The sequence below is a fragment of the Diabrotica virgifera genome, chromosome 8 (genome assembly GCF_917563875.1).
Source record: "Diabrotica virgifera virgifera chromosome 8, PGI_DIABVI_V3a".
NCBI classification, from domain to species: Eukaryota; Metazoa; Arthropoda; class Insecta; order Coleoptera; family Chrysomelidae; genus Diabrotica; species Diabrotica virgifera.
In genome coordinates this window covers 77974756-78000694 of record NC_065450.1, presented here as the reverse complement: position 1 = coordinate 78000694, position 25939 = coordinate 77974756, and the positions used below count along the sequence as shown (strand labels likewise).

The following is a 25939-nucleotide window of genomic DNA, read 5'->3' as shown; positions in this document are numbered from 1 at the left end:
CAGTAGTTTTTCTTTTTTTTGCTGTTGATGTGCTTGGTACTTCTGATTCCAAAATAGTATTTCTAATTATTTGGATATTGTTGTTAAAAGACAGGATACAATTTTTGACAGATATAACATCAATGTCTCGCATTTGCAATTGTTTAAACAATATATCAACATGGGGCATTATTTTATGGAAAAAATTTAACCAAAATAAAAAATGCTCATCTTCCAAATGTCTTTTTAAACCAGTTGCTTGATTTATATTGTTACCATCTTGCTCCTCATCAATAATTTCCTCTAAGCAAGATTTTAAATCATCTTTATAAGTGTATACAATTTCAACACATTTTGTATTGAAAGCCCATCGAGTAGGCGCAGCTTTAGGTAGCCTTACTTTAACCACTCTATCCAGAACCATCGTACGTTTTGGAGATCGGCCGAAAAAGGACGAAAATCCGTGTAAATTTGCAAAAAATATTTTTATCGGTTTGTGTTGACTCGCCGCTTTTTGGAGGATAAGATTAAATTGATGGGCATAGCAGTGAATGAAGTGTGCATTTGGGTATATTTCTTTAATTTTTGTTTGTACTCCTCCCAGTTTACCGCTCATGACTGATGCACCATCGTAACTTTGGGCAATCAATTTTTCAGGTGCTTCATTAATTTTTAATAATTGAAGTTCTTCCAATATTACATTAGTTAAATGTTGTGCTGTAGTACCTAGGGGGTTAACAAATTTCCAAAATCTTTCATGTACAATACCAGTTAATACATATCGCAATATGATAATCATCTGCGTTTTATTGGAGCTGTCTGTGGTCTCATCTACTTGAATGGCCACAAAATTTGTCTGGCCAATCTCCTTCATGATATGAGTATGCACAATGGCTAACATTGATTCTAAAATATCGTTCTGAATTGTTTTCGATGTTCCTTTAAATACTGTACTTTTTTCAATGTGTTCTTTAAACATTAAATCCAGTTCAGAAACAAAATCGATAAGGCCCAGAAAGTTCCACGATTATTGGAGCTGTCACTTTCGTCATGACCGCGCAATGCAATTTCGAAAACTCCACAAAATTTTACACAGTCGATTAGTTTGTTTAAAATATACCTATTTTTAGATACCAATTCATTAAAGTCATGCACAGATTTACGATATACACTATCAAGTTGCTGTCTTATGTTAACACGTCCTAAACTTGCGTAACTCATTGATGAATTTATATGAGTAGTTGAAGAGGCATGTTTTGTAATTTTCACTTTTAAATGCTTAATGTCAGTTACTCCATTTTTCGCCCATACAGCGTCATTCGAAAACAGTAAACACGGATAGCAAAAAAATGCATTTCTCACACTGCAGCCACAAATCCAATCACACAAATTGTACATTGATTCTTTAAAATATCTTTGAATGTCCTTACCCCTATCCTTTGTTGTTTGTTTTAAATTCATGTTTGGTTTTGGTCGACCACTTTCTTTTTTCTCAAGCCGCCGTTCATAATTTAGTGTTCCAGCAGATTTTAAGGCAATTATTTCGTCAACAACACTCATCTTGTTTTTGTTACAATCACAAAAAAATCCAACAAAACAAAATAAATTACGCAAATACGCCGCGATCGATATAGACCTGCCGTGAAGTGCGGTCAGCAGACGGTAACTAACTAAACGTGAGGCCGTCGACTCTACTAGAGGTATACGACGGAAAGGTCACTCCCACTCTCGCCCACGAAATTGCTATCTGCCGTCTCTTTTCTATTTTACATGCATTTGTCCATAAGCCATAAGAACTGTATATAGACAATTTAAAATACGGCCCAGCCACGGGCTTGTGTATAGCGCGAGGCGCGACGTTATTATATCTATTATATTTGTTTTGCCAATGCAGACTGCTGAGAGAGAATTTTATATTTCAGAGTGAAGTTTTAGATAAAAGATATTTTTAATAAAATTGGTATTTTTATGAGATTATTTTAGGGGGGTCATTGACCAATTGACCCTAAGGAGGAGCCGCGCTTGGTTTATTGACAATAACAGCCGGACTCCATTGATTATTGTCCTTGTATACCACATTTTCACCTAGCTTATATTCGGGCCTATTTCTTGTCTGCCTATCATTATATTCCTTATAAGTATTATTTCTTTCTTCTAATTTTGACCTAACTTCTTTGATATTTTATCATTTTGCTTTTCAACAAATGGTAATTTAGTTTTAAGTTTTCTGCCAAATAAAAGTTCAGCTGGTGACCTCTTGAGATCAGTAACAGGAGTATTACGATAGTTCATTAGAGCAACCCACATGTCATCTGATTTTTTAATAATATTTTTAGATATCTGTACAAACCTCTCAGCTAAACCATTCGATCGAGGGTAATGGGGGCTACTAGTTTGAAATTTAAACTCAAATTTATCTGCAAACTTTTTGCATTCGTACGATCCAAAAGGCATATTAACAGTCATGGCCTATTACTACAGTTTGTACTGCTACGTTTGAAATTAAAGTTTACATTGGGTTCTGATTCAGTATCACAGAAACAAATATGTACAAAATACACAAATAAAGTGTATAAAATAAAAATCATAGTTAACTCGAAAGGTTAATTGGATATGGTTGAAAGTTAGACCTTTCATATATGTTAACAACTGAGAGTTGAGGTACTGTTTTTTTTTCTAACGATATTATACTAATTTTGATCTGTTTCAGATGGCTTTTTCGTCATTGTACGAGGAGAGGTGTCCTTTTACCAGAGATTACAATGCTATTAAAGCAGAATTAAAGAATATAGAAGACTATGATAAAACTTGCATTGAAACAGCGCTTCATGGTGTTAATCACATGGTTCTTGGAGAGTGGGGGAATAACACGGCTTGTCAGGTAAAATTATTTTTATGTAACTTCCGTTTCCATAAATCTTGGAAAATGATTGAATTGTTTGGTTGTATTGCCGGGTTTACACCGTGTGTTTAGTTACTGAAATTCCTCTTCATCTATCCAGAACTACAGGAAGAAGAAATTCATTGAAATTTAAGATTATGATAAAAAATAAAACATCTTTGGACACAAAACAAATTTTTCATGTATCATTCAAGTTATTACTGGGGAATGGGTTATAGTCTTTCCTGCAGATTCCTGAAAGTGATAGAGAAAGGGATATGAAAGTGGGTGTATTTTTTGTTGTAATTTCTGCAAAAAATGCAAGAAATCTATCGTTCAGATCTAAAAAAAATTAAAGCACTCATGGGAGTGCCGACAGAAGTGAAAACTTCTTATAGTATCTAAATTACGAGCTCAATGCTTTTTCCCCATCCAAAAAGAAGTGTTATACGTATATTATATACGCGTTGCGTACGTTCTATGCTATTTATGTATACATATACATAATATATACAGGGTGTAACGAAAATACAGGTCATAAATTAAATCACATATTCTGAGACCAAAAATAGTTCGAATGAACCTAACTTGCCTTAGTACAAATATGCACATAAAAAAAGTTACAGCCCTTTGAAGTTACAAAATGAAAATAGATTTTTTCAAATATATCGAAAACTATTAGAGATTTTTTATTGAAAATGAACATGTGGCATTCTTATGGCAGGAACATCTTAAATAAGAATTATAGTAAAATTTGTGCACCCCATAAAAATTTTATGGGGGTTTTGTTCCCTTAAACCCCTCCAAACTTTTGTGTACGTTCCAATTAAATTATTATTGTGGTACCATTAGTTAAATTCAATATTTCTAAAACTTTTTGCCTCTTAGTATTTTTTCGATAAGGCAGTTTTTATTGAGTTGCGGCTTCTTTTTTAATATGTTTGCATAAAAATTGTATGGGGGTTTTATTCCTTTAGACCCCCCAAATGTTTGTGTATGTTCCAATTAAACTATTACTGCGGTATCATTAGTTAAACACAGTGTTTTTAAAACTTTTTTGCCTCTTTGTATTTTTTCGATAAGGCGCCTTTTATCGAGATGTGGTTTCTTTTTTAATATGGTTCAAAATATACCTAAAAATGTAAATCATAAACAAATTTTCATATTATTACCAAGTCTCCATAATCGTACTTAGCCATATACAAATATGTGGTTGATTTGACAAATATTCAAAATATCTCTCTAAAAACTGACTTTTCAAAAAAATACTAAGAGGCAATTTTTTTTTTAAAATATCGTGTTTAACTAACGGTACTACAATAATAATTAAATTGGAACTTACACAAAAGTTTGGGGGGTTTAAAGGAACAAAACTCCCATAAAATTTTTATTGGGTGTCCAAATTTCACTATAATTTTTTCTTAAAATACTACTACCATAAGAATGCCACATGTTTATTTTCAATAAAAGATCTCCAATAGTTTTCGATATATTGGAAAAAATCGATTTTCATTTTGTAACTTCAAAGGGCTGTACCTTTTTTTATGTGCACATTTGTACTAAGGTAAGTTAGGTTCAATCGAACTATTTTTGGTCCTAGAATATGTGATTAAATTTATGACCTGTATTTTTGTTACACCCTGTATACGTACGAAATTTAGTTCGGCAAAGTGATAACGGTAGCAAACACAATACTTTTTCCCTATCTAAAAAGGGAAAAACGTCCCTAAAAAAGTTTTCACTTCACAAATTTATTTCGTCGAAGCAATGACGGTCGCTAATTCAATACTTTTTCTCCATCTAAAAAGAGCACGACGTCTCTAAAGAAGTTTTCACATCAAAAATTTATTTCGTTCAAGTCAATCACGGTCGCTAATTTAATACTTTTTCCCCATCGAAAAAGTGCAAAACGTCCCTAAAGCAATTTTAACTTCAAAAATTAGTTCGTCGAAGCAATGACGGTAGCTAATTCAATACTTTTCCCCATCTAAAAAGGTCACAACGTCCCTAAAGAAGTTTTCACTTCAAAAATTTATTTTCGTCGAAGCAATGACGGTCGCGATGACGGTCGCTAATTCAATACTTTTTCCCCATCTAAAATGTGCACAACCTCCCTAAAGAAGGTTTCACTTCAAAAATGTATTTCGTCGAAGTAATGACGGTCGCGATGACGGTCACTAATTCAATACTTCTTCCCCATCTAAAAAGTGCACAACGTCCCTAAAGAAGTGTTCACTTCAAAAATTTATTTCGTCGAAGCAATGACGGTCGCTAATTCAATACTTTTTCCCCATCTAAAAAGTGCACAACGTCCCTAAATAAGTTTTCACTTCAATAATATTACTATTATTATACGTAGATTATAATAATATACGTACAAAATTTATTTCGTCGAAGCGATGACGGTCGCGATGACATGACGGTCGCGAAATCAATCCTTTTTCCCCATCCCAAAATATATTGTACATTTATTTTAGATCTAAATACTTCTACACAATTTATATATACATACACATAATAATTATACGTACAAAATTTATTTCGCCGAAGAGATGACGGTCGCGAAATAAATCCTTTTTCCCCATCCTAAAATAGGTTTTACATTTATTTTAAATTTAAATACTTCTATACAATTTATATAAACCTACACATAATGTACCTATATATTATGTACAAAATTTATTTCGCCTAAGCGATGACGGTCGCGATGATGGCCGCGAAATCAATGCTTTTTCCCCATCCTAAAATAGGTTTTACATTTATTTTAAATTTAAATACCTCTACACAATTTATATATACATGCACATAATATATAACATAAGCGACGCATGACAGTCGCAATGACAGTCGCGAATTCAATGCTTTTTCCCCTATCCAAAAATCGCACAACGTCCCTAAAGAAGTTTTCACTTCAAAAATTGGATATATAAATGGCAAAAAAATAAAATAAGACTGTAGTTTTGAGACTATTCTAGTTTTCAGTATATTAATTAATTTTTTTTAGGTATTATTAGTAACGGATGGAAATACTGGAATTGGAACGAATTCCTTGAAAGAAGCAATTGCCACAATGAATCAAAGGAATAATAAAATACCATTTCCTGTTCCTTTTTCATTCCCAGGAAAATTACATGTGGTGTGTCTCACTTCTCCCTGTGATTTAAGTTTTATTAAATGTAAGTTGTATTATCTTCTACAAATCTGTTGTTATATGTTGTTTTTAATTAATCTTTCTTAAAAAACAGCTTATGTTTCAATTCGGTTCTGCGTATCGGATGGTCGGTAGCGACATCTATTAAAGAGAAATGAAAAGTCCCAGATGTAAATAATAAATCTGAAAGTTCTTGTGGAACCACTTTCTGGTAACAGCCTTAATCTCTGCCTTTTACTATTTATAAAGCAAGGAGACGACGAATAAAGAAGACGACAGGGACTCTACAATATGCAGTCATAAACAGCTTATGTTTCAATTCGGTTCAGAGGTGATGCACCGTCCCCATACGTACGTTTCTGCCTCTCCAGACGTCTTCAGTGGGGCTACATTGCTAGAAACAGAAGAGATACCTTTAAAAAGTCCCTTTCCAGATACCAGAAAACCCTTTGAAAAGTCGATGGTAAGACACTATGGAACAGAGCTAGAAGTGCAGATATACGACGGAGGTGCAAGGTGAACAACATTAATAACTGGGAAAAACAGAAGAGAACGACCACATTAGCCGAATGACAACAAATAGTAGTAAGGACTACGAGAGACGGTTCCCCAATAGGAAGACGATCAGTGTATGGTGGTTGGGGTTGCTAACCCCCTATGGTGGGGGTTGATGATGTAGAACACCATTGGTTAGATATGTATTTATTCACCAACTCTAAATGTAACAGTAACTAGTTGGTGGGCAACGTCTATCTTCTCACTAACTTGATGTCTCAATATTGAATGAATAAAGATTGATTAACGAATGAATCTGTAATACCTTCTCCGTATGTATAAATAAACTTGTGATTGTTTTTATTATGATTGCTGACACGATTCGACCGTGAAATATTCATATAAAAAAATAGCTGACAAAAGCGTTCTTGAAACAAGTGCATTATATTGAGAAATCTGTGTCACCTAGTTATTTTACAACAAATAGCAATGTTTGTTTTTAGACCTTTAAAAATTAAATGGATATGAATTGCTTTTGGGATTCTAATATAATTCCTGTACAAGTGGGAAGACCACGAAAACGATGGAATGACAACTTACTGGAGGCACATTGAAAAAACCGACAGAGTCATGCCCACACAAAAAGAAGAAGAAGAAGTATTAAACCAAAAAATGTTGGCGTGGAAGCTTAAACATCAGAAACAGAGTTTTTTTAATAATTATAGTCTATTCCAACGATATATTTGATAAAAGTTGACATTTTTCGAATTTTTTTTCAACGTTTTTGTATTTTTAGCTAAACCACTTTTTCAGAGGTTGATTGATTTAAGTGGTTACGACGGATCAATTTTGGTGCCAGACAATATTCATAGTGAATCGAGCGTAATTAGTTTATTTCAGAAACTTGCTGAAGACATGTACACAACATTTAAGGGCACCCTAAAGTGTGGCAATTTAGAATCAAAAATAATATTGTCGCCAGCTCCTGTGGTAAGTAGATTGTTATTACAATTTACAATTATTTTCGATTCAGCTTTTGATTTCCTGGGAGTAATTATTTGTGGAGTTGGTCGTTGTTCCAAGATATATGCATATTGGTCGACTCGTTCGACATTCGATCCGTTTATGAAGAGATTCTCGTCATTTCTTTGAGTTTTAGATATTCCCATAAATGTTGCCTTCTTGACGTTCATTATTAGACCGTATAGTGTTCTTGTCAAAACTCCGCTATTCTGGTCACCAGCCTCTGAAGATCCCCAATATTTTCGACTAAAATGACAGTGTCGTCCGCATATCTAATGTTGTTAATGGGAACTCCATTTGCCTTTATTCCAGCTGTTTCACCCTCAAGAGCTTTTTTTCGAGATCTTTTCCGAGTAGGCGGAAAAAGGATTGGCGACAACACGTATCCCTGTCTCACCCCACGTCTAATTTCAATTTCCTCTGACAGCTGCTCGTTAACATGTACTTTTGCTCACTACTTATAGTATAAATTCGATATAATCCTGAGGTCATTGTAGTCTATTTTTTTTTTTGAAGTTATACTTCTTTACGCGCGATGAGGGTGAATTTTTATATGTTAAAACCAGGCGCATACGCATCACCCAGGCGCATACGCGCATTATAACTTTGTTCTGATTGGATGTTCAAATGACATGTCAAAAATTATCCATTATGGCAGCTGTAGGACAGCTGTGGTTTGGAGGAAAAGGTAAAGGTAAACAAATGTATAATATATTAGTTTTATTGTTGTGAGGACAGAAACAAAACAGTTTATAATATTGTAGTGACTTTTAAATAGTTTTTAAAAGCAACAGGTACGTAATAATTGTTAATGTATCATGGGTATAAACCTACCTGTTTGATCTGCCAAAATACATAGTATGTAATAATGTAATACTTTTATTTATATAATTTGATTACCATCAATATTCACCTAATATATTGTTTTCTTACTATATGTTTTGTTGTTTTTTTTTTTCAATTCTAAAGTCCACTTTACATCAACAATAATTGAATAAGAAATTGACAACAAGTTATTCAAGGTCAAATTTGGCTTATACAAAACACAATTCTACATCCAATTTTGCCGCGAATAAAAAGAAAATAAAGAAATTTGACAAAATAAAACATATCCAATTGTTCTATTTCATCAAATTCCTTCATTTTCTTTTACAAACCATACATTTTGTACTCGTCAAATTTGGCCTTGAATAACTTTGTCAATTTCTTGTTCAATTTATTGTTGATGTAAAGTGCACTTAAATCATTTCAATTCAAAATTAAAATAATTTGATCAATTTTCAAAATATCACAAGTTTAATGACGTTCTACACCTTCGGCAAAGAATTAAGGATTTGCATGAAATTTTAGTATGTTATAGTTTACTTCAAAAAACTAAGACTTGATTTTTAAAAAAATGTTTTACCGTGCCGTTTAATTACTATTAAGGGTCAAAGTTAAGTTTTAACATGGGCTCTTATGGGAATTCTTAAAAAGTTATTAACTCTTGACCCAAATTTACGATTTTTAATTATTTGTGCTTAAAGGTATTTTTGTAAGGAATAACATATTAAAAAATGAGGATTGTTTACCGTACCATTATTAAATAAAAGTGAAATTACTGTTTCGAAATTTAACAAAGTTGGTAGTAGTGAGATTAGCTGCACTCATAATTATATCCGAAACGTACGTGTCAATCACATGACCTCGGTGGTCTAGTTGTTGAGCGTTCGGTCAGAGTTCGAAACGTCCCGGGTTCCAATCCTCTACGATTCATTTTTTTTTAGTTGTTTTAATAAAAATTTTTTGAAAGTGGTAGATAAGAAAGTTAGTTTAATATTTAAATAGAATACAATTACTTCGTTAAAATTATATAATAGAAGTATAACTTCTTACGTGCGTACAAAGTACACACACATTCTTTTTTTGATTTCAGGACATGTATTAATTGTTCATGTCGTACTTTGTCGAATGCTTTATTATAGTCAATAAAACACGCATATATGTCTTGTTGACGTCCAGGCACCTTTGTATTAGTATATTAAGTGAATAAACAGCTTCACGAGTTCCTAGGCCTTTGAGAAACCAGTATCATTAATGTATATGCCCAATTTATGATATATTTGGTTATGGATGACTTTCAGTAGCAACTTTAGCACATGGGACATCAAGCTAATGGTGCGGTAGTCTCGAAATCCCCTGGCGTTTTTCTTTTTAGGGAGACAAACAAACATCGACGTTAACCATTCTTTGGGTAATATGCCTGAGCTCTAAATTTTGTTCCAAGAGTATCACTAAAACATCAATATGCATCTACATTTTTAGTAGTTCGATAGGAAGCATGTCAGGTCCAGGGCTTTTCGTTCTTCATTGTTTTTAATGCGTGGATTATTTCTTATTTTGTAATATCTGGACCTATTTCTCCTGAAGTAAGTTCTATGTGTTCCAGGTCCCCTCTTTCATTATCGAACAGTTCGTCGACATATTCTGCCCAACGTTGTACTTTCTCATTGGGCTGTGTTATAGCAACCCCGTGTCTATCCAATGGGGTATCTGGGGTATCATATCAATGATAACTACTTATATGTATCTTTATATAAGGTATACTTTACTATATACAAGGTGTCCCAAAAGTAGCGGAACGGTGAAGTATTTCGCGAAATGAACATCGTATCGAAAAACTGAAAAATACGTATTCAATATTTTTCAAAACTCTATCGAATAACACTAAACACGACTCCCCACTCACCCCCTGGAGGTGGGGTGGGTGGTAACTTTAAAATCTTAAATGGAAACCCCCATTTTTTATTGCAGATTTGGATTCCTTATGTAAAAGTAAGCAACTTTTATTCGAGACATTTTTTCGAATTATGGACAGATGGCGCTATAATCAGTAAAAAAGATTTATTGTCATACCATAGGTAAATTACAGAAATGGTCTAATATCTCGAGAAATACACTTCCAAATAAAAAACCAAAAAAGCCGTTTTTAATATTTTTCAAAAACTTATCGAACGATCTCAAACACGACCATAATAATTGTGCCAGTTCTCAAATTTATGTCATTGCATCGCAAATTCCATTTGAAGAAATTCCCGATACATTTTTGGATAATTTTATGGTTTTAAGTTATTTTTCGGGTGTAACTACAATGATATTATGCTAAAAATGATGGTGTATCGCAGATTTAAAATGCGTTTATCTCGAAAACGGTTGAGTTTAGGGAGATGAAAGAAGTATACCTTTTTTAAGTAAAACTATATAGGAGAATAAAAATTTTAATGTCAAAATTATACAGAGTGAGGGATAAAAAAAAATTGAACGTAATAAATGAGTGCTGAAAGGCGTATGTGGCGCCCTCTGGGCAATACATCATTTTTGGTAGGGAATTTAGTTTTCTCGACCCAAAAAACCCCACATACCAAATTTCATGTTGTTATCTCATACCTGACAGGAAATATTCAATAATAAATAAAAAAAAGTTTAACTTTACCACCCTGTATCTTTCTTAATATCAACATTTTATTAAAGTAAGTTGGGTTAAATCGTAATATTTTAGAGTGTAGAATCTACTGTTTCCTTTTGTACAATCACTTAAGGACCACCCTGTATAAGCCGTTAATTTAAAAAAATTACTTTTTCAGGCTTATACAAAGTTTACGGATTTTGAATGCAACACATATAACATGTCAGAACTAATAGAAGTGTGCGGTTTCGTATCAGTTACGGATGTAGGGTCGCCGATGGCCATTAGCCGTCATCTAATTCTTCCAGCCAGTTCTCCAACCAAACAAGAAAATGTTGCCAAAAATGACACGGAAGTCACCGAAGATGACAGCACTGACGAAGCGAAAATACCATCATTTTGTGTACTACTTCATGGAGCTTTAAGAGTAGAGAATATGGCAGCATTGGTGAATATAGGTAAATAAATAGTAAAAAACGTTTCCTAATCAGAATAAACACATTTTATCATAATGTTGTTCTGAAGCTATTTCCTTGTGGCATTTTTATAATTACGTATTTTTTATGGGAAATAAGCCACAATTTTACTAAAAAATGAATTTAAAGTAAAGTCGTCCCAGGAACGCAACTCATAAATATTGGCGATATCATTTTAAAGTCTTCTACTTTAAAATGTATAATATACGTCTGAATTGCCAATATAAATGAGTCAGATTAAATAAATTATTAGAAGAATTTTTTTTACTTAGCAACAACATGTTTGTTTTATTTTAATAGTATTTTGTATTTTGACAACGAAACCCGATTTGGGCTTCGAAACGTTAATAAATCACATTTTATCTTGACTGATGATGTGTACCCTATAAAGTTTCGTCTTTCTGGAAGGTAAAGTTTTTATTCCTAATAACAAACATTAATAATATTGAAAAATATTACTAAAATATTTTTAAATTTAAAAATTATTGGTCCATTTCCCTGGTAACACCTCCATGTCTTTTAAAATTTGCAAGCCAGATGGATGCTGCAGTGAAGACAAGAGGGAATTCTAAAAAGTTGCAATTCACAATCCCCGTCTGCAGCTTGGTAAACTTCCAACGGAAAAGGGACCTAGTTACTCCATAGGAGTAATACTAATATAAAATAAAAATGTATACCATTTTTATTCAGTTGCAATGCGAAGGCAAAACAATCTTATTTTTCACTTAGAACAGGGAGCGCAGTGCAGCACCTACTCCATACACGTCAGTTGCAATGCGAGGATAAACTTTCATGGTTTGGTCACTTCGAGCAGAGAGCAGCAGGCCTACGCCTCTCCGATGATGACTCCAATAAGAGTCGAAAATCGTCGATTCGGAGTGCTGGACTGCGCTCCCTATTCTAAGTGAAAAATAAGATTGTTTTGCCTTCGCATTGCAACTGAATAAAAATGGTATACATTTTTATTTTTCGTCTTTCTATTTAATCCATTGAAATGTTACATTTAGTGTGCATTTCTTAGAGGAGTCAATTTTATTTTTTTAATGTGTAGGTGGGTTCAGTAGAAGCTTAAGTTCAAGTTTTTGGGGTCGCCACCCTTGTCCCCCGGCCGCCATATTGGAAAAAGGGCTGCAAAGGGCTTTCGCGATGTATCTCCTAAACTAGCAACCCTACAGAAAATTTAGTGATACATAAAATGTAGCAAATTAAATTTTATACAATTTTACATCTATTACTTTTTATCGTCAAGTGGCCAACAAAAAAGTTATAAACAAAAATAAGAGAAAATTTTGTAAGAAGTTTCCTTTTGGAGGTTATAACTTTTTTTCCGTTCATTTCACAATAAAATAACATAATAGCTATTTTGTAGAGGATTTTTCAATGAACAGTTTTCATTATAAAGTTGATTAATATTATTTATTATTTAGGTTTTACAGCGCTCCAAACTTGACCAGATTCTCTAATTCTCATAGGAATACAATAAAAACAATACTTTAATTAAAATTACGTTATGCCGACCACGAAAATCAAATTTAAGGTGAATGACGAATTTTCATCATTTTTTATGGTTTCGAGGTCGCTGAATCCGAATATGAAGTTTATTTTTATCTAGAGTTGGTGGAACATGTTCAAGAGTCAAATTTTATAGAAAAATGCCAAAAATTAATTTTTATGATTTTTCAAATTTACCTCGCTGTATCATTGGTCGCTGTAAATATTTCCTTTTGAAACTTTTACTCTGTCATCTTTGAGGTATTTAGATAACAATGAAATTTGTCCAAAATGTTTAACCCGGGAGTAGTCGCGCTCACTTCTGTAACGTCGATAGTCGCGTGTGAGATTCTATCTCAAAATACGAATTTAAAACAAATTTTTATTTTGTACTATTTTTATCTACTTTTTATATTGAAAATATATATTTCTAACAATTTTATTAAAAAAAACGGCCACCTGTCCTAACGGCCAGTTTAAAAATTTCCTTCTTTCATTTTTAGTGGCCGTTACTAACAAATTTTACTGTACAGTAAAACCTGTGGTAACGGCCACCTGCCAACATCGGCGACCTGTCCTAACGGCCAGTTTAAAAATTTCCCAAACCAATTATATGTAGACTACAAAAACTGGCAATAGCGGCCACCTTTCTATATCGGCCAATAGTTCTTTCATTTTTAGTGGCCGTTAGTGACAGGTTTTACTGTAGTACGAAAAAGGATTAAATGTGAGATTCTATCTAACGGCACGACTACTCGCGGGTTAAAGCTAATTGACTCTCCCCAAAGCCATAAATTCCACAAAAAGAAGAAGAAGAAAAAAATCCTACGCATTACTACACCCTTCCTCGAGGCACTTACGAAATTTTTTCAAAATTGCAAAATTTTTCATCAAGTTATCGCTAAAAAGGATAAAAATTGAGATTCTATCTCACCGCGCGACTACTCGCGGGTTAAATACATTATAAAAGGAGTTGTTAATTTTTAAACATTTTGTCAACATATTTCGTTAGTTTCATGTTTAGACAAAGTTGAGTGACAAACTTTTTAGTTTATAATTTTAACCAACACAGCAATAAAATATGATTCATGAAGAAGTTTTTTTGGAAAATTTTAAGTCAAAATATACAATAGGAAAAAAGTTATGTTACTTCATAGACAAGCGGCACACCCCAAAAAACGCTTATATCTCGAGATCCTCGTCACGGTGTGGTGGATGGCTAATTTTGATCATACTTTATGATTTTGATGTCAAAAATAGTTTTTTTGTTCTTCTTAAGAATTTTGCATTTTGCGGTTGCGTCATTCTTCTTCTGGACCGGCGAATTTGTCCTCAAACAACTTCTTGGGCCTTTTCTATATATGCTTACGGTTATAAGTTTTATAGTGGGGAGAAAGGCCAAAAACACATTAATAATAGCATAGGAATGTTAAAATCATAATAAATTGTATGAATAAGAAATATATATAGATAGAAAAGTAAGCCTAACCTTTTTTTTATTGTATCCCTGTGAGCATTCGAGCATCTGGTCAAATTTGGAGCCCTATAAAACTTATATAAATAAATAGAATTAAATAACCTCATAGTGGAAATTGTTCGCTGAAAAACCCTCTACAAAATTGATATACTGCTATTTTATTTTAAAATGAACTGAAAAAAAGTTATAACCTCCAAAAGGAAACTTATTAAAAAAATTTTACTAATTTTTGTTTATATCTTTTTTGTTGGTCACTTGACGATAAAACGTAATAGAAATAAAATTGTAGAAAATTTAATTTGCTACATTTTATGTTCAATTAGATTTTCCGTAGGGTTGGTAATTTACGAGATATAGCGCGAAACCCCTTTGCACCCCATTTCCAAGATGGCGGCCGGGGGAAAAGGGTGGCGACCCCAAACACTTGAACTTAAGCTTCTACTGATACCACCTACACATTAAAGAAATAAAATTGACTCCTCTAACAAATGCAAGGTATGGCCTAAAAAATGTAACATTTTAATGGCCTAATTATCTATGAATGAAATTATTCAGTTCAAGCAACATCATCATCATCAATGGTGCTACAGCCCTATAAAAGAGCCTTGACCTTCTCAAGTCTATTACGCCAGTCAGTTCTATTCATTGCCAACTGTTACCTGTTTACTGCGCCTATTTTTCTGCCATCCTCATCTACACCATCCTTTCATCTGAGTTTTGGCCTACCCTTACTTCTACTTCCTACAGGTTGTGTCATAAGGATTCTTTTAGGAGGGTTGTTCTGCTGTGATCTTGCTAGATGTCCTGCCCATCTTAGTCTTCATATTTTTATAAGAGATACTACGTCTTTATCACTAAATATGTTTATATCTGTGGTATATCTCGTAGTTGTACCTCCTCATCCCAACACCATTTTCACAGATGCCACCGAATATTCCTCTCAGGATCCTTCCTTCAAATATAAGCAGAAGGTTTTCATCTGCCTTGGAAATGTTGTTGTTTATTTGGGTTTATATGACTGCGGACACTAAATCCATTCGCCAATTTTACTATTTTTTATTTTATTAGTCATTTTTTCGTATCTTATCCTAAAACTAATACTAATATTAATCTCTAATAAACAATTCTACTAATATATACCTAATTATTTTTGTTTTTTTTTAATAATTTTTTATATTATATTTTTTTTATTTTTTTTTTTCTAAATGATTTCTCAGAGTTCCACAGCAAAAACTGCAACATTCTTCTTTAGCCCTCTACTTAATTCGAAAGCTTTTTACTATGGACTGTCCAAGTTCGTCATTCATTTTTTTTATTATTTTTTTTATATATTTTTTTATATATATATATTTTTATATTTTTTTTTCTTTTTTTTTATTTATATTTTTTTTCTTTTAATATATAACAATTTACAAGAAATACTTAAACTATATTTTACAATTACAACTTAAGTTTAATATCTAAAATATGTTTATACAATAGTCGATATACCAACTCATTATTTTCTAATGTTAATAAATAATTTAAATTAATGGGATGGTGGACATCAGTCAAAGAATACAGTGAATTTAAAAACATATTAACTTTATTAGAAATAAGAGAACAGGTCAAAATTTTGTGTTGTAGGTTACCAAACTGACCACAAATACATTGAGGGCTATCAGCTATATTAAGTTTAAATATATATGATGGTGTAAGACAGTGGTTAAATCCCATTCTGCATATGGTTCTTGTCATATCCTTTGTCGACTCCATTTTAGAAAACCAAGGTTTATATGTGATATAATTTCTGATTGATGTTCTCATCAATATACCTTTCTTTCCATTGTTTCTTAAGCTCCTTGAATAAATCTGATTCAATATTTCCAGACGTACAAAGATAATGTGTTAATACTCCTTTTGTCGCCGCTTTTTTAGCCAATTCATCTACCATTTCATTTCCAGTTATTCCACAGTGGCTTTTAACCCATGCTAACTTAACAAACTTTCCTTGTTACTGAAGTTCTTTAATTTTATTTATTATATATAATTCAATGTAGTTCACTTTTGATTTAGGATTTATAGCACTAATTTTACTTAGAGAACTTTTACTGTCACTATAAATTATACACTTTGAATGATTTATATTAGATTATTAGATAAATATTTTAGTGCTTCCATTATCGCTATTAACTCAGCTGTGTATATACTCATAATAGAATTTAGTTTGAACATTTTGCTAATTTTATTACTGCTATCCCAATAGGCACACCCCACACCTTCAATATTTTTTTATGCATCTGTATATACCAAACAACAGTCTTTGAACATTTGTGAACTGTCGGAGATAAACACTAATTTTCTTAAAGATAGAGGCAAATTGCTATAGTCCCTTAAAAAGAAGTCCCTGAACTTGTTCCATACTGCCGTGCTAAGCCCAAAGGCGGTAACTGATTTTTTATCGAAAATGAGATTGTTGTATTTCTACGTAGAACAGGGTATTTAGAATATATTTTACCAAGTCCTTGGAGTTGTAGAACTATTATAATGGGTATCTAGAATATATTTACAAAGTCTTTGGAGTTGTAGAAGCATTATAATATAATGAAACCTACCTAGAAATACAAAAATGTCATTTTCGATAAAAAATCAGTTACCGCCTTTGGGCTTAGCACGGCAGCATAGTATTAAAGTCAATATTATAATTTGGGTTTATGTCATATTTATAAAGTTGTTTATCATATATTGTCATTTTTGAATATAAATCTACTATATTAAGGGCCGGTTGTTCGAACGCTAATCAACAATTATCATTATCAAATATTGAATTACTGTCAATGTCAACTTTGTTTGGGTTGCTGAAAACATAATTGATTACAATTATGAAATTACTTAATCAATTATGTTAATAATTGTTATGTTTATTGATTAACTAATCTCATAATTATAATCAATTATGTTTTCAGCAACCCAATAAAAATTGACATTGACAGTTTTGTTGACAGTAATTAAATATTTGATAGTGATCATTGTTGATTAGCGTTCGAACAACCGGCCCTTAGAGTTTTCTTTTTTATCCAATATTTTTCTGTCAAGTCTGCTAAAAACAGTTGATATATTTTGGTAATTAAATTTGCCTTTTTTTCATACAATCTAACTAAAAGGCTGATGCCAAGTTTTTTTCGTCTTATATCCATCGGCATTTCACAGCATTCAACTTGTAGATTATTTATCGGTGTACTTCTTAGGGCTTCTATACACAATCTAAGGGATTTATTAATGATTTTGTCTATTTTATTTAAATGACACTGTGATGCGTCACTGTATAATATTGATCCGTAGTCGAATATTGCTCTTATATTATTTTTAAATAACAACAAAGAAATATTTGGATCTGCTCCCCAACGTAAGTGTGATACGAATCAAAGAAGGTTTATTCCTCTTTCTGTTTTTTTTAACTATATGGTCTATATGTTCTTTCCAGAGAAGCTGTCTATCCAGAGTAATACCCAAATATTTAACATAACTTTGTACTGGATAGGAGATATTGTTTATTAAGATGTGATTAGGTATTTCTTTTCGTTTTCTTGTAAAAATACATAATTTGGTTTTGGAATCAGATAAATTTCGCCTTGGAAATGGTCCATGTATCCGATCCATATGTCAACACTGGTTGTGTATATGGTTATTTTTGTTTTTTTGGCTTAAGTTTCTGCTTCTCATATGTCTACCCAGTCCAAAATAGCATTTGTTTGCTAGGATTATCCTTCGCTTGCTTTCGTCCGTCATGACGTCCTCCTTGGTTATCAGGGAGCCTAAGTATGTGAATTTGTCCACCACTTCAAAGGTAGAGTTATCAACCGTGAATTCGTGACCGATGTTTCTGGCTGTATTATTGGGTGTTGATACCATCATCTAAGTTTTCTCCTCATTTACTTGCAGGCCCTTATTTGTTGAGGCATTTGAAAAAGTGGTATACATTTCTTCTAGATGGCGTGTTGTGCTGGTAACTAAGTCCACATCATCTGCATATGCCAAAATTTGAAACGATTTATTAAAAATATTTCCTCTGTTGTCTATTCGGGCACTGACCGCCTTTTTCAGAGCTATGTTGAAAAGGAGACACGCCAGCGCATCTCCCTGTCGCATCCCAACATGCGTTTCAAACGCCTGGGATTGTTCACCCTGTATTTCGACTTTGCAAACAACTGTACTCATTGTAGCCTTAACCAATCTTATCAGTTTATCGGGGATGTAGAATTCATCCATGGCTGCATACAATTTATATTTTAGGACACTATCATAGGCCGATTTCTACACTTATATCAAAATTAAATTAAAGTAAAAAACTGATTTTAAAATGTTAACTTCATCATAAAACACTTATTTTTCTTTGCAGGAGAAAACTGGTTCGGATTCGTATATTCCTGGGCAGATTCGAAGAAAAAGTCAAATTTGATGCTAACTATTTTAATGCCAGGCACTGACATCATACCTTGGTTAGGAGATTTAAATTGTTTGGGATCCGCAGAATCTTATTCGTCTGAGCAAATAGGCAGTTTTCCTATTAAACCTATGGAGAAGAGGAGTTACTCTCAGAACGGAGTCGTTTGGATTCGCCAAGCAGGTCTGCAATCGGATATTCAGAAAATATTACGACATGCAAGAAAGTTGCCCGAGAAAACTCAGCAATTCTATAAGGTAAATAAGTACATCATCATCAACAATTAGCATATAATTGTCCACCGCTGAGCGTAGGCCTCGAGTAATATCTTCCAGCTATCTATCTTGAGATTCTAGCATCCAATTTGTGGTGATGCGCTTTATATTATCCGTCCATCTAGTCGGTGGTCATCCTCTGCTTCGACATGCCTCTTGACTTGGTCACCATCCCAGAATTTTTCTGTTCCTTCTATCATGGTTATTTTTCAACTGCATCCGTGATTCCTGTTCTTCTTACTTCTATGTTTGGTACTTTATCTCGGATGGTAATACCTAAAATTGATCTTTCCATAGCGTGTTGTGTAACTCTTATTTTATTTATTGTTCCTTTGGTCAGAGTTAGTGATTCCGCATCATATTGTAGCAGGCACTAAGTATGCCCCAATGCTACTTAACTTTTTGATATACCTCGGTAGCTACTAAGTCTTCAGAGACCTAGGGGTGTGGATTCTTTATAGATGTTAAACAAAATTGAAACTCAATTGCTCGGGGGGCGCCATAATTAAAAAGAAAATATCATATTATATGTTTACTTTATAAAAAAATATTAAACTAAGAATGCCGGTTATTTGAAATATCTGTACTTACCGTTGGCTACTTTCATGCGTGATTACTTTATAAGGGCGCTAGAGATTGGTAAAGAAAATCTAGTAATTAAACATAATTCTTACTTTATTGAAACAAATAAAAATTCAGCAAGGTTGTTATAACAAAAATAAAGTTTCATCAATTCGCGAGAAAACGTAAGAGTTCAACAATAAAAAAATAGCGCAAGTACCTTGATGTGTTCTTTATCCATAGTCCATCCATGCGGCAGTTACGGTGTTAAACATTGTCCTGATGTTACGACACATTTTTTTTTGTCGCGCACATAACGACACTCAATTTTACAGACAAAGTACTGGTATTAATTATATTAGAGATGAAATTCCATTGTTCGTTTATCGTATGCAACACTGGTATACTATATTATTATTATTGTTATTATTTAAACTTAATTGAAAGAAACGTAGAACTTTTCGACAAAAAAAAAACTAAAGGATGTGTTTAATCCATCACTAAAAATACAAAATACGGTCGAGAATTTACGACCACAGCAGCCACTTAAACCTACTTCGGCTCTGGAACAACAACTCGAAGAAACTACTAAACACAAACAACTAATTTCCTCCATTGAACTATTTTCAACAATTTTCTCCGTCAGCAAGGCAAAGAGCCGTGAAAGGCACAAACTTCTTATTTAGCTCTCTAGAACTGATCTTTCATAACTGATCTCTGTCCTGGACTACTTAGAACTACTCTCCCATCTCCCCATTCTTCTATTCTCACTCCTCCATGTCCGGTTTTACCAATCAAAAAAATTCGACAATTTCCACTCTTGTCTCAAAACGAATAGAAAAGGTTTAAGCAAACTTCGACCACGCCTTTAAAGGTAATAACTCATACTTCGTCAAATAGGATTCACTTTACGAAATTCTGATGACTTGTGTTCCAGCTCAATACATTCTCACGTTTTTCGCTGATTCAGCTTTTCGCACAGCTGGCCCAGTAGATACTCATAACTATATTATATAAACAACTCAGAGCTTCTTATCTCACAATGTAAACAAATCAACTCCAAAGCATCATATTCCCGTCGCCAGAAATCAATTATAGAAGAATTTATTATCTCCGAAAGCCATCAAAACCTGTTTGAACCATTGCCGCATCCTCTGCAAAACACAAACAATTTGGGGCTCTTAAGATATCAACGCTAGACCACAGAGAATCGTACAATCAACGAAACATGCATCCAAAACCGTGAGAAGTGAATCACGTCATATTCTGCGTAAAAACAGATCATAAATGCGACTTTCGTGTGAATCAAGAAAGAATTACGTAATACGAAAGATGTCAGGAACTACGATTCTTCGATAACAAATATGGATCTTAACGGTTTGAGCATATAGGGAGGAAACAAAAAATTCAACGAATTTCGGACCGTTATAATATGTAAGAACCGTCAACACTGTCAAACATCGAGTCAAATAGTTGACATCGGTCAAAGACCTTCCTTTTCAAACAATCTGGAATATTAGACTTAAAAATGTTCAATTTACCAAAGGCCATCCAAAGGTGTGTCCTTCTTTGTATTTCAGTTGTCTGATTATCTCGCCCTAACCGAATCTCATGCCATAAATTTTGTATTTGAGGTGTTAATTTTAAGACCAATTGTTTTTGACGCTTCAGAGCGTTTCCATTTTTGTAGCTTTATCAAATATTAAAGCGATGTCATCGTAAAATCTTAGATGGTTCAGATCCTCTCCATTTGTATTATAGGCTATTGATTATATTCAAAATAAGATAGCTAAAAGGAACTACAACGTTAACGGGGTTTTATTATTTCATATGGTTAATGAATCTCTATATATGAAAAAACCGCGGAGTGCTACCATTTAAAGGGGTGCGTTTTTGAGAAATGGGTGAATTAGTCCCTGGGCACAGGTTACATTAGGGTGAGTTCTATGCACTTTTGGTACAAACATATCTACATAAAAATTGTTCCTGGTTAAATTTACTATCCAAATATCACTTTTTAAAGTCAATGATACTTTTTTTTACAAAAATATATTAAAAAAAAGCACAAAGAAACCCAAAAGAAAGAAATTTTGTTTTTTGTCCCATAACTTTTCTCCACGAGGATATAGGTATAGACATTTCTTTACAGAAAAAAAATCTACATATTCTCTAAAATATTGTTTAGTAGAGGTAATTAGGATTTATAGTTTTCGAAATATGATTTTTCAAAGTTTTCCACTCACAGCAATTTTGGGCAATTTTCCTTGGTATTTCGGAAATATTGTTGTGTAACTTTTTTCTACGTAACTTTAGGTATATGCAATGATACACGTAATAGGAATAGAAAATCAATTACCTTTAAAATGGTCTACTGCATAACGTTGTACGACTTTTTTTAAAGAGATTATGGTTTTTTAAGATTTTATACTTTTAACGATTTTTTATAATATAATATAAAAATAAAATAATATTATTATAAATAATATAATATAATATAATATTATATTATATATTATATCTTATATAATACCTAATATAAAAAAATATTATTTTTTACATTTTTTACGATTATTTTTGAAATTTCTCATTATAACTTTTTTTCTTCTGCATTTAGGTATATATTATATTATATAATTAAAAAAGCTTATCTTGTTTACTTTAAAATGGTGTATTACAAAAAATTCTAGGATTATTTTTAAATAAGATATTATCTTTCAAAATGTAATAAGTACTTGCAACGATTTTTGATTTTAGGATTATTTTTTAAATTTCTAATTATAACTTTTTTTTCTTGTACATTGTTCTGTTCTTTAAAATGGTGTATCATCTATATTTAAATATTGGAAACCGAGTGATTCTTTGATATTTTTTACCTGTATTATTTAAAATTATTTCTTTTACAAAAATTACATAAACATTAGTCTTAGAATACATCACTTAGTTAAAATTATTTAAACGTTGACATTTAAAATTTTTTCAAAATCAAAGTCCATCTGTTCGTTAGCATTAGCTTCGATATCTTCCTCTGACACCTCAGTTATCTTAGAGTTCCCACAATTAGTACCCATGCACATGCACCCTTTGCAGAATATTGAACAACTAATTCCTATCTTCCTACAACCGCAGTTTTTTGTACATCCTTCGGTACATTTACATGCTATTTTTTCAAGCAAAACTTGTGGTGCAGGAGCTTTGACAGTAAATATTGGAATTAATCCATATTTTGAAGTTTGCCCGGCCGAGTCAAGTGGATCCAAAGTATTACCTATAAAAAATAAGATTCAATCATAACACACAATCACATAAAAAAGTTATAATGAAAAATTTAAAAAATAATCCTAAAATCAAAAATCGTTGCAAGTACTTATTACATTTTGAAAAAGCATATCTTATTCAAAAAATAATCCTAGAATTATTTATTATAAACCATTTTAAAGTAAACAGAATAAGTTTTCCTTTTTATTATATAAAATATACCTAAATGTAGAACAAAAATTATAATGGGAAATTTAAGAAATATTCGTAGAAATTATAAAAACTCGTTAAAAGTATAAAATCTTGAAAAAGATAACCTCTTTTAAAAGAAGTTGTACAACATTATACAGTAGAACATTTTAAAGGTAATTGATTTCTATTTTTCTTACATGTACCATTGCATATGCCTAAAGTTACGTAGAAAAAAGCTACAGAACAATATTTGCGAAATAACAAGGAAAATTGCCCAAAATTGCTGTGAGTGGCGAACTTTGAAAAATCATATTTCTAAAATTGTAAATCGTAATGACCTCTACTAAACATCATTTTAAAGAGAAAATATGTAAGTTTTTTTTCTGTGAAGCAATGTCTATACCTATATCCCCGTGGACAAAAGTTATGGGACAAAAAACAAAATTTCTTTCTTTTGGGTTTCTTTGTGCTTTTTCTTTTGAATATATTTTTGTAAAAAAAAGTATCTTTGACTTTAAAAAGTTATATTTAGATAGGAAATTTAACCAGGAACAATTTTTATGTATTCGTGTTTGTACCAAAAGTGCATAGAACTCACCCTAATGTAACTTGTGCCCAGGGACTAATTCACCCATTTCTCAAAAACGCACCCTTCTAAATGGTAGCACTCCGCGGTTTTTCATATATAGAGATTCATTAACCATATGAAATAATAAAACCCCGTTAACGTTGTAGTTCCTTTCTATAGTACATAATCAATAGCCTATTAGTTCCCATATTATCTTCTCATTCCATTCGCTTAAACATATAATCGAGTACAGCTGTAAATAATTTCAGGGAGATAGTATCACCCTGTCTAATACCGAAGCTAGGACAAATAATCCCCGGACTAATAATCCCCACAAATTTTTTTAGACAGAATATCCCCACAAAAAATCCCGGACAAAATATCTCCAAGAAATATTTGCTGCCAAATAATTTTCTAAAAGTTTTCCCGTGAATGCAATTGACGAAAATGTTTTTTAGCCTCAGTGCATGAGACTTATAGATAGCAATCGCCATGAAACCGCATTTCGGTACGAAAAATTAAGATTAACACGTTGACGGACAGAACGAAGTTCCTTTGATGTAATGTAACACAACGTCTATAGACGTTGCATTTTCCCCTATTCTACTTTGCAAAATACATATTATAGTGTCACAACACTTGCTTATACATTTGACGCACTGTCCGTCAACGTGTTAAGCATGAATTGTAATTTAAATTACTAAATTTCAAATTCCAATTCCATGTCGAAAACTTCAAATTTTACATGACAAAAGAGTGTGAGTTTTTTAAAAACCGTGGAAGACATGGGGAATGAGATAAGGCTGTGGGAAGCATGTTGAATTATTCGCTCAAATCTTTTGCTCACTCTGCTTTGAATAACTATGTTCAAAACATTGCGTATTCGTGATGATAACTGCTCGTCTTGAAAACGATAATCTTGATAGTCATGCAAAAAAATCTATTCCTTTTTGTAAATTTAACGTCAAGAATATTTAGTCATCATCATCATCATCATCAATGTCGTTATAACTCTTCGAGAGTCTTTGTCGCGTTTACTATTGCTTTCCACGTTTGTCGGTCCTGCCACTATTTACCATTGTCTCACTCCCATTTTCTCCAGATCTTGTCTGACTGCATCTTTCTCCCTTTTTCTAGGCCGTCCTACAGACCTTCTCCCATCTGGCCTCTACCCGGGCAGCCATGAAAGATTTTTGAAAAAACTGACATTTTTTGTCATGTAAAATTTGAAGTTTTCGGCATGGAATTGGAATTCGAAATTTGGTAAAATTTCGGGAGAACTATTCGGCAGCACATATTTCTTGGGGATTTTTCGTGGGGATATTTTGTCCAAAAAAATTTGTGAGGATTATTTGTCCGAGATTTGTTGTGGGGATTTTTTGTCCAAGGATTTTTTGTCCGGGATTATTTGTCCGGACCCCCTAATACCACGATCTATTCGGAAATTTTTGGTATCTTCAGGAAGTCACACACTAACTGTAGCAGTTTCGTAGATACTCTTAATCAAGGCAGTATAACCAGACTGTGTGTCACTTAGGTATTCCTCGCATTTAATATAGATACGGCCATGTATACCTTTAGAAAAATGTTCAACAAATGGCTTAACAAACTGATGTGAGCGGCCGTGGAGTAACGGCATAATCGCTGGCCTCATACGCCAGTATACGTGGGTTCGAGCCCTGCCAAAGACAAACCATTTTCATTTCCAATAATGACACGAGCCGTCTCACCGTACCTCGGAGAGTACGTTAAACCGTCGGTCCCCCTGGGCTAGTGTACATCGACACTAGTTACTTGAAACAGGGTTAAAGATGTAATTGGCGCTGGAACTATCCGAAAGGATCCCCCCGGCCAAAATGCCATACGATATTATTATTATTATTAACAAACTGATAGTTCTATAATCAGCACGGGTTTTTTTGCTGTCATTTTCTTATGAAAATTTGCTATGAACAATGAATTGGACCAACCATGAGGTATTGAATGAATTATATAACGGTCTTTTTCTATTCTCATACTATAATAATAATACAGTAGACTCGCGATTATCCGAGGTAACTGGGACCGTGACTATATATTGATAGAAAAGCACGTAAATAATCATAACTAAATAAATAACTAAATAATCATAATATATTTATTAATGATATTACCAACTGTTTTCACGATTGTAACGCCTTGCTATTTGCTGATGACTTGAAGTGCTTTAAAGTTATAAAAAATCATTATGATGCTGCCATATTGCAA

The 25939-nt window shown here is 32.8% G+C and overlaps 1 protein-coding gene across 1 annotated transcript in view; it reads left to right on the top strand.

Moving 5' to 3' along the window:
- The window catches only part of LOC126890531 (integrator complex subunit 14), a 74811-nt gene that overhangs the window by 46425 nt on the left and 2447 nt on the right, over positions 1-25939 (top strand). Inside the window, exons 2-6 of the mRNA XM_050659536.1 lie at positions 2690-2860; positions 5865-6036; positions 7303-7496; positions 11153-11432; positions 18797-19098. Coding sequence (XP_050515493.1) covers positions 2690-2860; positions 5865-6036; positions 7303-7496; positions 11153-11432; positions 18797-19098 — 1119 coding nt within the window. The remainder of the gene's footprint in view (positions 1-2689; positions 2861-5864; positions 6037-7302; positions 7497-11152; positions 11433-18796; positions 19099-25939) is intronic.